The sequence below is a fragment of the Micromesistius poutassou genome (assembly GCF_964030765.1).
Source record: "Micromesistius poutassou genome assembly, chromosome: 23".
Lineage (NCBI taxonomy): Eukaryota > Metazoa > Chordata > Actinopteri > Gadiformes > Gadidae > Micromesistius > Micromesistius poutassou.
The window spans coordinates 3,191,038-3,203,898 of NC_140293.1; the positions used below are offsets into that span (position 1 = coordinate 3,191,038).

The following is a 12,861-nucleotide window of genomic DNA, read 5'->3' on the forward strand; positions in this document are numbered from 1 at the left end:
GAGAGACCTAGTAAGCAGAGAGAGAGAGCGGTAGAGATACCTAGTGCAGAGAGAGAAAGAGAGAGGAGAGAGAGAGGTAGAGAGACTTAGTAAGCAGAGAGAGAGAGAGATAGATAGAGAGACCTAGTACAGAGAGAGAGAGAGAGGTAGAGAGACCCTAATACAGAGAGCGGTAGAGAGATCCAGTACAGAGAGGTAGAGAGACCTAACAGAGAGAGAGTGTATTGATATATTCGTTATTGTATCGATCAGTGTAATGATGCATTGATCATTGCATTGATGATGTATTGGTGACGTTGCAGGCTGCAGGACATGGAGATACAGTACCGCAGAGAGAAGGAGGAGGCAGACCTGCTGCTGGAGCAACAGCGACTGGTAGAGAGACCTAGACCATCTATGTAGATAAATAGAGAGAGACACACATAGCAAGTTTGCATCCACACAGGAAAACCGGTCACCGCCTCGGGTCCATGGTAACCCTGTGTCAATGATGGAGTATGTTAATGACCGAGTGCGTGTGTGTGTGTGTGTGTGTGTGTGTGTGTGTGTGTGTGTGTGTGTGTGTGTGTGTGTGTGTGTGTGTGTGTGTGTGTGTGTGTGTGTGTGTGTGTGTGTGTGTGTTTGCAGTATGCAGATAGTGACAGTGGAGACGACTCGGACAAGCGTTCGTGTGAAGAGACCTGGAGACTGATCTCCTCCCTGAGGGAGAAACTACCTGCTAACAACGTAGGAATACTCACTAAATACTCACTTTCCTTGAGGGAAAAGCTTCCTGCCCAGCAGTGTTTATATATAATGTATATATATATATAATGTGTCTGTAGGTCCAATCCATAGTGAAGAGGTGTGGTCTGCCCAGCAGTGGGAAGAGGAGAGAGCCCCTCAGAGTTTACCAGATCCCACAGAGACGACGGATCAGCAAAGACCCCAAGAGAGTCACCATAGAAGACCTGCGCATGCAGGCAGTCAAAGAGATCTGCTACGAGGTGTGTGTATATATATACTGAACACACTACTATATACACTACTATATACACTTTATATATCCTATATTATATATATATATATAAACATGTATATATACTGAACACACTACTATATACACTACTACATACCCTATTTTATACACTACTATATATACTTTATATATCCTATATTATATATATATATATATATATAAACATGTATATATATATACTGAACATACTACTATATACACTACTACATACCCTATTATATACACTACTATATATACTTTATATATCCTATATTATATATGCATATATACATACAGTATTTACAGGGGTGCACATAACTTTTTTAGTGAGTTACTCAGGTAAATACCAGGAAATGGTCTTTTGCCTTTTCTTTGAGGGTGCGAACGCCAAAGTAGCTGCTCAATGTATTTTTATTTTTTTATTTTTTCGATCTCCCGTTAGTTACGCAAAAGCACTGTAGTGACACAAGTGACGCTACGCGTCCCTGATTATGGGCACGCATGCGTACTTGCGTATCAGTTATGTGCACCCCTGCATATATATATATATATATATACTGTACACACTACTATATACACTACTATTCACTATATACACTTATGCACTACTACATACACTATTATATACAACTACTATATACACTACTTTACACCATAAACACTATATATATCCTATATTGTCTATACATATATACTTATATATTTGTGTGTGTGTGTGTGTGTGTGTGTCTGTCTGTGTGTGTGTGTTGGACTCCAGGTGGCGCTGGGTGACTTCCGCCACTCCCGGCAGGAGATCGAGGCTCTGTCCATCGTGAAGATGAAGGAGCTGTGCAGGATGTACACCAAGAAGGACCCGGGGGAGAGAGACAGCTGGAGGGCCGTGGCCCAGGACGTGTGGGACACGGTGGGCATCGGGGACGAGAGGAGCTCCCCGGCCGAGGAGGGAGGAGAGGGAGGAGGAGGAGGAGGAGGAGGAGGAGAGGGAGGCGAGGGGGGAGGAGGAGGAGGAGGAGGAGGTGGAGGAGGAGGAGGTGGAGGAGGAGGAGGAGGAGGAGACAAGGGAGGAGGAGTCTACGACCTGAAAGCTCACATCGACAAACTCACCGACATCCTCCAGGTTAGCCTGTCTGCACATCTCACCTGTCTGTCTGGCTGGCTGTTTACCTGTCTGTCCCTCTAACCTGGCTGTCTGTCGCTAACCTGTCTTTCTGTCTGTTTACCTGTCAGTCTAACCTGCCTGGCTCTCTACCCTTTCTGTCTAATATCCTTCCTTTCTCTATAACCTTTCTGTCTACCTGACTGTTTCCCCCGTCTCTCTAATCTGTCGTTATCTAGCCTGTCTGTCTGACTACCTGTCTGTCTAACATGTCTTGTTTGTAACCTTTTATCTTTCAGGAGGTGAAGCTGCAGAATAACCAGAAGGACGAGGAGATCAAATCCCTCAGAGACAGAATGGTGAAGATGGAGAGTGTAATACCTGTGCAGGTACACTACACACACTACACACACTAGACACGCTACACACTGTACACACACTGTATCCTACTACTACTACTCAAGGCATACATACTACACACAACTTCCACCACACACCATATCCACACTGTCCACAACTACTACACACTATACACGTCTTCTACTATTACAACACAATATATACTACAATATATACTACTACTACTACTACTACATACTACTACTGGCTTCTGATTGGCTCTCTGCAGGACGATGATCAGAGTGGGGAGGAGGGGGGCGTGTCCTCGGAGGAGAACGGGGGCGTGACGGAGAGCGAGGCCAGCCCCAGCCCCCAGCCCCAGGTGAGGGTAGGGCGTCTGATGGATGACGACCCCGCCTTCAGGAGAGGACGCCTCCGCTGGCTGAAGGTGGAGCAGCAGCGGATCCTCAGCCTGCAGAAGCTACGCAGCGGTCAGGGTATGTACCCTACCTTTACTTATTATTACTTACCTTTACTTATTCATCAATATTGTGTATATAACGATATATAACCTGTGTATAATATACAGTATATGTTGTGTGTGTATAATATATATTGTATTTATAATATATAATGTGTTGGTATAATACATAACGTGTGTATAATAATATATGTATTATGTGTGTATAACATATATGGTGTGTGTGATTAATATATATTATAATATATATTGCGCGTGTCGTGTTCAGGTCCCAGCCCGGCGGCGGTCCCGGCGGGGGTCCCGGCGGGGGTCCCGGTGGTCCACCTCCCTGGGACGGGTCGCTTCATCCCTCCTCAGGACTGTAAACTCAAGTTCCCCTTCAAGAGTAACCCCGCCCACCGGTTGTCATGGGGACCGGCCAGCATGGCCCTGCTGGGGCTCGAGGGGGGTTTGGAGGGCTTCTCCCAGTCCCCTCCCCCGACCTACCAGACTCCGCCCCCTCCCCCCCCCCGGATGCGCTCGCCCAGCCCGCACCGCGCCTGGCAACAGCGCGGCCAGGGCTTCGGCCAGGGTAACCCGGGGAACCACAATCACCACGGCAACAACAGCAACAGCAACCAGAAGCGTTACCGCCGCAACTCCCTGGACAGCTCTCCGCACGGCAACCATCACCCCGGCAACGGCCAGCATCACGGCGGCCAGGGCGGTCACCAGGGTACCCAGGGCGGTCACCAGGGTAACCAGGGCGGGGGGGGGCACCAGGGGCGTCAGAGACAGAGGAGGGGGTGTTCCCCTGGCCCTGGGGGGGAGAAGGGGGGAGGAGTGGGGAGGGGAGGCTATCAGCCCAACCATCACTACCACCACCCCTACTACAACCTCCAGAATGCACCATTCCAGCCAGGGCCCCCCCTCCCAGCCTATCACAGCCTGCCTCGGCCCAGGGGGGCGGGGCCTGGTGGGGTGGTGCCCGGTATGATGGGGCCCACGTGGTTCAACACGCCCCCCCCGCGGATGAGACGACAGAATAGCGCCCCGGACCTCAAGACCAGTAACAACCCCAGTAACCACGATGACCAGTAACCACGAGAAGCAGTAACCACAGGTAACCACGACGACCAGCAACCATGAAAAAAAAAAACTAACCACGATGACCGGGAACTACAACGACACAGCCAGCTGAACCAATCACAGCCAAGTAATCATCACAACACACCCAGCCGAACCAATCAGTAACCAGGACATACCCACTCGGAATATACAGTAATGATGTCGGAGTTAGCTATGAAGAAAAGTGTGTGTGTGTGTGTGTGTGTGTGTGTGTGTGTGTGTGTGTGTGTGTGTGCGTGTGTGCGTGTGCGTTTGTGTGTGTGCGTGCGTGCGCACGTGTTGAAAGTAGGCCTACTCATTGGCTCTAGAACAGGTTATTTTAAGTGTATTTTAATATTTTGGGATGGAGGATTCTAATTGAAGTAACTATGAGTGGAAGTACAGTATGTAAACAAATGTATACGTTTGATGCTCTCTGATGCTTTTTTCGAACCTGTGGAAAAGTTTAGTAGGTTTTAAAGATCATTGAATCTGTACAACATTTCGTATTTGTATTCGCACACCTGCAAATCAGTTTTTCAAACGTGCAATTTAATTTTTTTTATGTCAAACTGATTTGCATGTGTACAACATTTGTTATGCAACTACAAAACACTTTAACGTTTTTACACATAGCGCTTTGTTATACAGTAAATTACAAAACCTTTCCACAGTTTGTAAAAAAACATTTCTGATAAACAAAGGTGTTTCGTTTTGTTAGTTTAAGGGTGTGTGGGTCTGATAAATATATAAGAATAACACATAAAACACACTCATAACTTTAATATAATATGCTTCTTGAATGAGACAGAAATTGGGGAATGTGTATGGGCATTGGGCTACGACAGTCTTTCATGTTTTGATATCAGACATCTTGTTTTCACTTTATGGGAGTAGATTTAATCGCAGTAGGTGGCTTGGGCAAATGTAAAGCGCTACCATGTAGCTTACGTGCTACGCTACACGTAAAAGACAGCAGCACACTGGCCCCTTTTGCTAGCCACCGTCACACAGGGAGCTAGCGAGTTGCTGTGTGGACAATCGCAGAAACTACACCGTGAAAACCAAAACCGAGTGTACTGCTGCCTTGATTCACCTGCTATGCTGCGGTCATGCTATTTCTAACATGCTATGCTATAGCTCGCCTGTCATGTGATAGCTCAACTGTTATCCTAAGCTAACCTGTTATGTTATAGCTAACCTGTTATGCTATAGCTAACCTGTTATGCTATAGATATCCTGTTATGCTCAAGTAATGCTATAGCTAACCTGTTATGCTATAGCTAACCTGTTATGCTCCAGTCATGCTATAGCTAACCTGTTATGCTCCAGTCATGCTATAGCTAACCTGTTATGCTCCAGTCATGCTATAGCTAACCTGTTATGCTCCAGTCATGCTATAGCTAACCTGTTATGCGACAGCCAGTGCCTTCCCTTATGAGCAGAGCATATGTAATGCTGTAGTTGAGTGAATAGGACAAACCAAAGATGGCTGGCCCCTCGTGCCACCCCTAGTGTACATAAAGAAAAGAGTTTAGATATATAGCTCTGCTATGAGGTGGACCGTTGGGAATGCTAGATGTGTATATAACGTGGATTTGTGTGTATATTTGAAGTGATGACAATATATTAGCAGAATATGACTGATGCTTCCTATCCTTAGTCACATGATGGGGAGGGAGGGGCTAAAAGACACACGATTGCTGGACTTAAAAATGACCTACACTGGGCTACTGCAAGGCCTTGTGTAGGCCTATGTTACCAAGGAGATATGGGAGGTTGAAGGACAGATGTAGGGATACATTACCATAGCAAAGTCCCTCAAGGACGGAGGGCAAGGAAGGAGTGAACGATATAAGGAAGACAGGAGGGTCAGAGGACACAAGGAAAGAGAAGGAACGATAAAGGTGCTGCAGGTTTGAAGCGCTAAGCGCCAAAGCTTTTCTTAACGGCTGTTGTGTTCCTGTTGCCAAGCAACACTTGCACTCCCAGACCCCCCACTAAGCACATGGAGCAAAGGATTGTGGGAGTAGGATTGTTTGACTTTTGGCCTTTACTCAGGAAGAGCAGGGGGAAGCACTTCCTGTAGCATTGGAGTTGCTATGACATGAATGGAGACGAGGACACCAGGAAGTGGATATGATGGGCAGCCAGAGGCCTGCTGCCACCTTGAGGGTTGCCGCCAGCACTCAAGGGAAAATGCTGTTTTTTTTATTTTTTCTGGTTTGACTTTTGGGATAGACCTTTTGTTTTTTCATCTTGTGCGTTTGATTAGCCAACGTTTTTTTTTGCTTCCTTTTTTGATTGGCTGCTAGTTTGTCTGCTTCCTGTTTTGATTGGCTGATGGTTTGTGTGCTCCCTGTTTTGATTGGCTAATGGTTTGGGTGCTTCCTGTATTGTAACCCCGCCTTTCGGATATATTTTACTGTCCTGAAGTCTTTCAATATTTTACATATATTAGTTCTCCTTAATATCTGGCTCTCACAGCTGCTGAAGAGGGCTTGTGTGTGTGTGTGTGTGTGTGTGTGTGTGTGTGTGTGTGTGTGTGTGTGTGTGTGTGTGTGTGTGTGTGTGTGTGTGTGTGTGTGTGTGTGTGTGTGTGTGTGTGTGCGTGCGTGTGTGTGCGTGTGTGAGAGACAGAAAGGGTGTATATGAATGTCATTGTGTATGCGTGTCTGAGTGTGTGTGTAGGTGTGGTTTAAAAGTCTGTGGGTTGGTTTAGAGAAACTTTATTAACTGTTATGTTTATTTGATGGTGTGGTGGGGGCAGGGCTAGTACAAGCAGACCGTACTGATTGGCTGGCCCTGTTCAACACCCACCCCAGCAAGCCGTTACCATAGAGACACAGTTTGGTACTGTGAGGTGGGAGGTAACCAATCAGGAGATGAGCTCGCTGTTAAGCCACGCCTCCCCTCGCGGTCCTCTGATCCTATTGGCCAGGCTATCTTTCTGTTTGTTTTGTTTTTTGATCCAAACTGTACCCGAAACACTACGGTAATAAATAAAACCTTATAAAACCTCCTGTAGCCTCCTGTAATATCTATAACTACTCATAAAGCCTACAGTAGTCTACTGTTATAATTATAGCCATTAATGAAATCGACTTTAGTCTACTGTAATAACTATAGCTGTATATATAACCTTTATAAAAGCTGTAGTCTACTGTTATAACTCTAACTTTATCAAACCCTTATAAAAACAAAATGTAGTCTGCTGTATTCTATCTTATAACAACTAATTACTAATAACTAGTTACTAATAGCTACAGATAATAATAATAACTACTTCCTATAACTACAACTAAAAACAACTAAAAGATCTTCCAGAAGGTCCAGCTACTTGTTGCAGGACGTTTATCACTAGATAGGCACACATCCTTACACTATACTTCCTGTATCTACACACACACACATACACACCCATACACACACGCACGCACGCACACACACACACACACACGCACGCTCGCACGCACGCACGCACGCACGCATGCACACACACACACACACACACACACACACACACACACACACACACACACACACATACACATACATACATACATACATCCACACACACACACACACACACACACACACACATATGCATACACATACACATACACACATGCGCACACACACACATTCAAAGTGTCCAACTCCCTTCTTCAATTATTGGATTGAACTAGATTGACTAGAGAGAGAGAAAGAGAGAAAGAGAGACTTGAGATAGAGATATTTGTTGTATCTTTTTATGCTTTTGTGCTTAGTAATGTAAATGTACGTTTCCCATGCCAATGAAGCCTGGTGAATCTGTGAATCTTTGAAAGAGAGAGAAGAGACAGACAGACAGACAGGGCGATATGCAGGTGTTTTGTCCTCTGTTCTTCCTGCTCTCTTATGTCTCTGTATTTAGGGTACATGTCTCCGTGGTTACAGCTGTGGAGCTCCAGAGGGTAAGGTAACACATTTCTTTTTACACAAGTAGCGTTAGCTGAGGTAACACCTGTTACTTTAAACTAGTATATATTACTAAGGTAACCCCTGTTACCTTAATCTGTAACTTTCAACTACTAGTGTCTGCCAGAAGATTATAACTATTACTTTAAACTAGTACTGTTTAGTGCTGTGAGAATACAGTTCTTTGAAAGTACTACTACAGTACTCTTTGGATAATACAACAGTACTTTTAGAGTACAACCATGATACTATGTAAGGAATAAACCATATGTATGACGGGGGGGGGTCCTATTACTGGAATATAATGTACCATGGGTGCAGATGCTATTCTGCGGCCGAGGTGAAGCCCGCCTTCTCCCGCCTGCTCTCATCTATAATTGTATTGGTAAACTTCATCAGCTGAAACTAGAATATTCTTCTTTTCAGCGACGCGGTGACAACCAATCGGGGAGCCCGGCAGGTACACGATGCTGTGTGTGTGTGTGTGTGTGTGTGTGTGTGTGTGTGTGTGTGTGTGTTTGTGTGTGCCTGCGTGTGTGTGTGTGTCTGCATGAAGTCAGTTAAAACACAGGATGGAAAAGGATGCCTGACTATCTAGTGATAAAACACACTCACACACACACACACACACACACACACACACACACTCAAACACACACACACACACACACACACACACACACATTCAGCTGTACTAGACTAGAGAGACAGAGAGAGAAAGAGTGACAGACGGACAGACATAGGCAGATAGACAGACAAACAGATGAAATGCAGGTGTTTTTATCTCTTCTCTTTCTTCTGACTTACGTCACCATTGTTTTTGCGGTAACAGGTTGCATTAGTGACAGAGATAAGGATGACCGTCCACGCCAGAACTGCACAGCTGGAGGATTCAGCAACATCCCCTCAGGACTCGAACCCACAACCAAGGTAGAGGACTTTTACTTTGATACCTGGTTTAAACATGGTAGGGGAGTATTTCTTTGATGCCTGATATAAATATGGTAAAAGACTCTTACTTTGATACCTGGTTTTAACATGGTAGAGCACTCTTACTTTGATATCAGTCCCATCCCAAGGTCCCATGACATTCCACCAGGTGTGGTGTGATTAGACGTGTGTGACGGATAGATCAGTCTACCAGCCTACCCAGTGGACTGTAGCAAATGTTGCTCATCTATCCGTCACACATCTAGGTGGACACACCAACCTGTGATGTCATAAGGGGCAAATTTCCAAAACGGCTTGTAACGGCTAATCACACCACACCTGGTGGCATGTCATGGGACTTTGACACCTGTCTCCTAGGTGCTGCTGCTTCCTATCAACCAGCTGTCGTCTCTATCTTGGTCCGATTACAAGATGTTCACTGAAATCTATGAGATCGACCTAACATCTAACCAGGTGAGTCCTCTTTAACCTGTAGATAATCAAGACCTCTTAAACCAGTAGAAAACCAGGACCTCTTTAACCGGTAGATAACCAGGTCCTCTTTAACCGGTAGAAAACCAGGACCTCTTTAACCGGTAGATAACCAGGTCCTCTTTAACCTGTAGCTCTCTCTCTCTCTCCCTCCCTCCCTCCCTCCCTCCCTCCCTCCCTCTCTCTCTCTCTCTCTCTCTCTCTCTCTCTCTCTCTCTCTCTCTCTCTCTCTCTCTCTCTCTCTCTCTCTCTCTCTCTCTCTGTAGATCCATGCTCTCTCTGCCAGTTCCGAGGAGGTTCTGGAGACTCTTAGGGTTCTACGTCTGGGTTCAAACGGTTTGGAGGTTCTGGCAGAGGGATGTTTCTCCCCCTCCCCCCTCCTCACAGAGCTCTACCTCCCCCACAACGCCCTCTTCTCCCTCCCCGACAACGTCTTTAAGGGGCTCAACAAGCTGGAGGTAACCATTACAAAATCACTATTATCAAGTGCATAACCAGTAAGTATATAACCAGCACAGCCTAGGATCATCCAGTAGACAACCAGTATATAACCCAATATAAAACCAGTGTATAACCCAGTATATACCAGTGTATAACCCAATATAAAACCAGTGTATAACCCAGTATATACCAGTGTATAACCCAATATAAAACCAGTGTATAACCCAGTATATACCAGTGTATAACCCAATATAAAACCAGTGTCTGGTATATAATCAGAATAACCTCTATACTGGTTGTTGATTGGTGGATGTGTTTCAGATCCTGGATCTATCGTCCAATAGGATCACCGTTCTTCCTCCCGATGTTATCCAGCCCCTCGAGGTCATAGAGACGCTTTACTTAGAAAACAACAAGGTACCCACATACACACACACACACACACACACGCACACACACGCACACACAAAGACGCACACACGCACACGCACACACACGCACACACACGCACACGCACAGACACACACTACACGCCTACTTCTGACCAGGTGTTTCCTCCAGATCCAGGTAATTCCAGATGACTGGTTCAGCACACAGGATTTGGGAATCCCTTACCTGTTCCTCTCGGCCAATCCGTGGCTCTGCTCCTGTTCCCTTGACTACCTGCACGATTACCTTCTGGAATTCGAAACCTCGGTGTATGTGAGAAATGGGACAGTCATCGACTTAAAGCCAAAGAGTGTGGTGGGTATACTTCATACCTATTGACTAGAGTTAGAATCCACCAGCTGCTCCTATTGGCTGTTAGAACCCTCTGCGGATTTCTGTTTGCTGCTAGAACCCAGGAGTGATTCTATTGGCTGTGTGCAGGTGTGTGACAGTGACTCTATTGCCTGTCTAATAGTGACAACTGGGTGTGTGTGTATAGTGATTATATTGTCTATGTTCAGGTGTGTATAGTGATTCTATTGGCTGTGCGTGGGTGTGTATAGTGACTCTATTGCCTGTGTCATAGTGACTACTGGGTGTGTATAGTGATTCTATTGGCTGTGTGTGCAGGTGTGTCACTCTCCTGAGAGGCTGCGGGGGAGTCCTGTGATTGACCTGAAGGCTGAGGACCTCTGCCCCACGAAAGACCCTATTGCCCTTACTATTACTGCCCATACTACTACTGCCCCTACTACTACTGCCCCCACTACTACTACTGCTCCTACTACTACTACTACTACTACTACTGCCCCTACTACTACTACTGCTCCTACTACTACTACTACTACTACTGCCCCCACTACTACTACTGCTCCTACCACTACTACTACTACTACTACTACTGCTCCTACTACTACTACTACTACTACTACTACTACTGCCCCCACTACTACTACTGCCCCTACTACTACTGCTCCTACTACTTATCCTGATCTTATAATTCCTGGTCGTATCGCTACGACGACGACCGCTCCCTCCGCGATGCCCAACACCACCATGGCGACCGCCACTGTGACGACCAGAGAGGTCAGAGAGGTCGAGCTGGGGGCCAGTCGCGGCGGCGGCGTCGTGCGTGTGTTCTGCGCCTGGCTGTTTGCAGGGTGTGTGTTGCTGTGCGTGATGTCGCTGGCGTGCACGGCGCTGTGCACGGCGTGGCTGGTCCTGTGGTACCGCCGCGTGTACGCCCCCCTCAGAGACGCACCGAGGGAGAAGAGGGGAGGGGGGGGGAGAAGGCTGGAGTCGCTGAGACTGCTGAGCTGCCAGAAGGGAAGGAGGGTTGAAGAGGAGAAAGGAGGAGGAGGAGGAGGAGGAGGGACGGCACTCTACCGCTCTGTCCTGTTTGTCTCTAGAGGGACGGAGGGGGAGGAAGCGAGAGGAGGAGAGAAGGCGGGACAAGGAGGAGTGGGAGAGAGGGCGGGGGAGAGAGGCAGAGAGAAGGAGCGGCAGGGAGGGGCGAGAGAGATGGAGGGAGAGAGTACTCTTATCATCCTGCAGCCAGCAGGCCTTGGGGGGTTGGGACGGAGGGATGAGGGCGAGAGGAAGGGAGGAGGAGGAGGAGGAGGAGGAGGAGGAGGAGGAGAGGAGGAGAGGGTGTCCAGAGAGGAGTCTTTCCGTCTGTTCAGCAGACAGGAAGAGATAGCGTGCCGGCTGGCCGGGGCGGGGCGACCGCCGGGTGTGCGCTACAGCGTTGTGCTGAGGGAGGAGAGGGAGGGAGGGGAGGGCACGGCGAGGGACTGGGTGGTGGGGGGGTGGGCGGTGGCTCCGGGCGGAGGAGACGTCAGGAGCAGCTGGGGTGAGTGGCTGACTCATTATCTACCCAGGATGCCTTGGGGCGTGGCCATACCCTCAGACAGCACTCCGGCTGAGTGATGTCATCAGTTCTTCCGTGACCTTCCGTACATGTCATTTGACCCACGATACATGTAAGCCCTACGATGTGTCTGTATTTTAAGTGTATTAAAAAATATAAAAATCCTATTCAACTGTATAATATATCCAACTTCATTCAGCTTTAAATGTTGAGAGAGACAGTTGATGAGACAGGAAGGGAGACAGTTAATCTCTGGTGAGGGACAGGAGAGGGTAAAAGGGGTTGGGAGTGGGCCTACAGTCTTCCTTGTTCCTGGTAAATCGCTGGACGTTTGACCAACAAGAAAACCACCCAGGGATGTGCACAGGGGGGTTGCTCAGGTTGCCCGGGCAACTGCCCATATGCCCTCCTCGACTCACGTTGCCCTAAAAAATATATTTTTTCTTTAGTAGTTCTAAGTTTTAAAACGAGCTGAGTCGCTCCGAGCCGCTCCCCCCCTCCCTTAAGTAAACATTTAATTATAAAATTTGATAGAAATATTTTATAAATGTTTGGTTTGCATACATAGCAATGCATGCATATTGGGTAATACATATGTATTTCAACTAATTTAAACAAGAAAAATATAATCATTCCGTTTGAAACTACTTTCGTGGCCATTGGATGTAGACTTCTGAGTTTATGAGGTGTGCTTGAATGCACCATGAAGCCCCTGTCGGCGCCCAATCGCTTTACCGTAC

General features: G+C 46.9%; 2 protein-coding genes across 2 annotated transcripts in view; both read left to right on the plus strand.

Moving 5' to 3' along the window:
- LOC311368607 (kinesin-like protein KIF1C) overlaps positions 1-5,324 on the plus strand; it is an 18,265-nt gene extending 12,941 nt beyond the window's left edge. Inside the window, exons 22-28 of the mRNA XM_084487410.1 lie at positions 303-375; positions 628-726; positions 825-986; positions 1,755-2,114; positions 2,393-2,482; positions 2,722-2,929; positions 3,182-5,324. Coding sequence (XP_084343536.1) covers positions 303-375; positions 628-726; positions 825-986; positions 1,755-2,114; positions 2,393-2,482; positions 2,722-2,929; positions 3,182-3,993 — 1,804 coding nt within the window. The 3' untranslated portion in view covers positions 3,994-5,324. The remainder of the gene's footprint in view (positions 1-302; positions 376-627; positions 727-824; positions 987-1,754; positions 2,115-2,392; positions 2,483-2,721; positions 2,930-3,181) is intronic.
- A 3,403-nt stretch (positions 5,325-8,727) lies between these two features.
- gp1ba (glycoprotein Ib platelet subunit alpha) lies at positions 8,728-10,921 on the plus strand (the record flags this gene model as incomplete). Its single annotated transcript, XM_084487493.1, has 7 exons — positions 8,728-8,889; positions 9,268-9,363; positions 9,648-9,839; positions 10,144-10,239; positions 10,384-10,566; positions 10,661-10,692; positions 10,882-10,921. The coding sequence occupies 7 exons, from the start codon at positions 8,728-8,730 to the stop codon at positions 10,919-10,921; spliced, it is 801 nt and encodes a 266-aa protein (XP_084343619.1).
- Between the last annotated feature and the right edge of the window lie 1,940 nt (positions 10,922-12,861).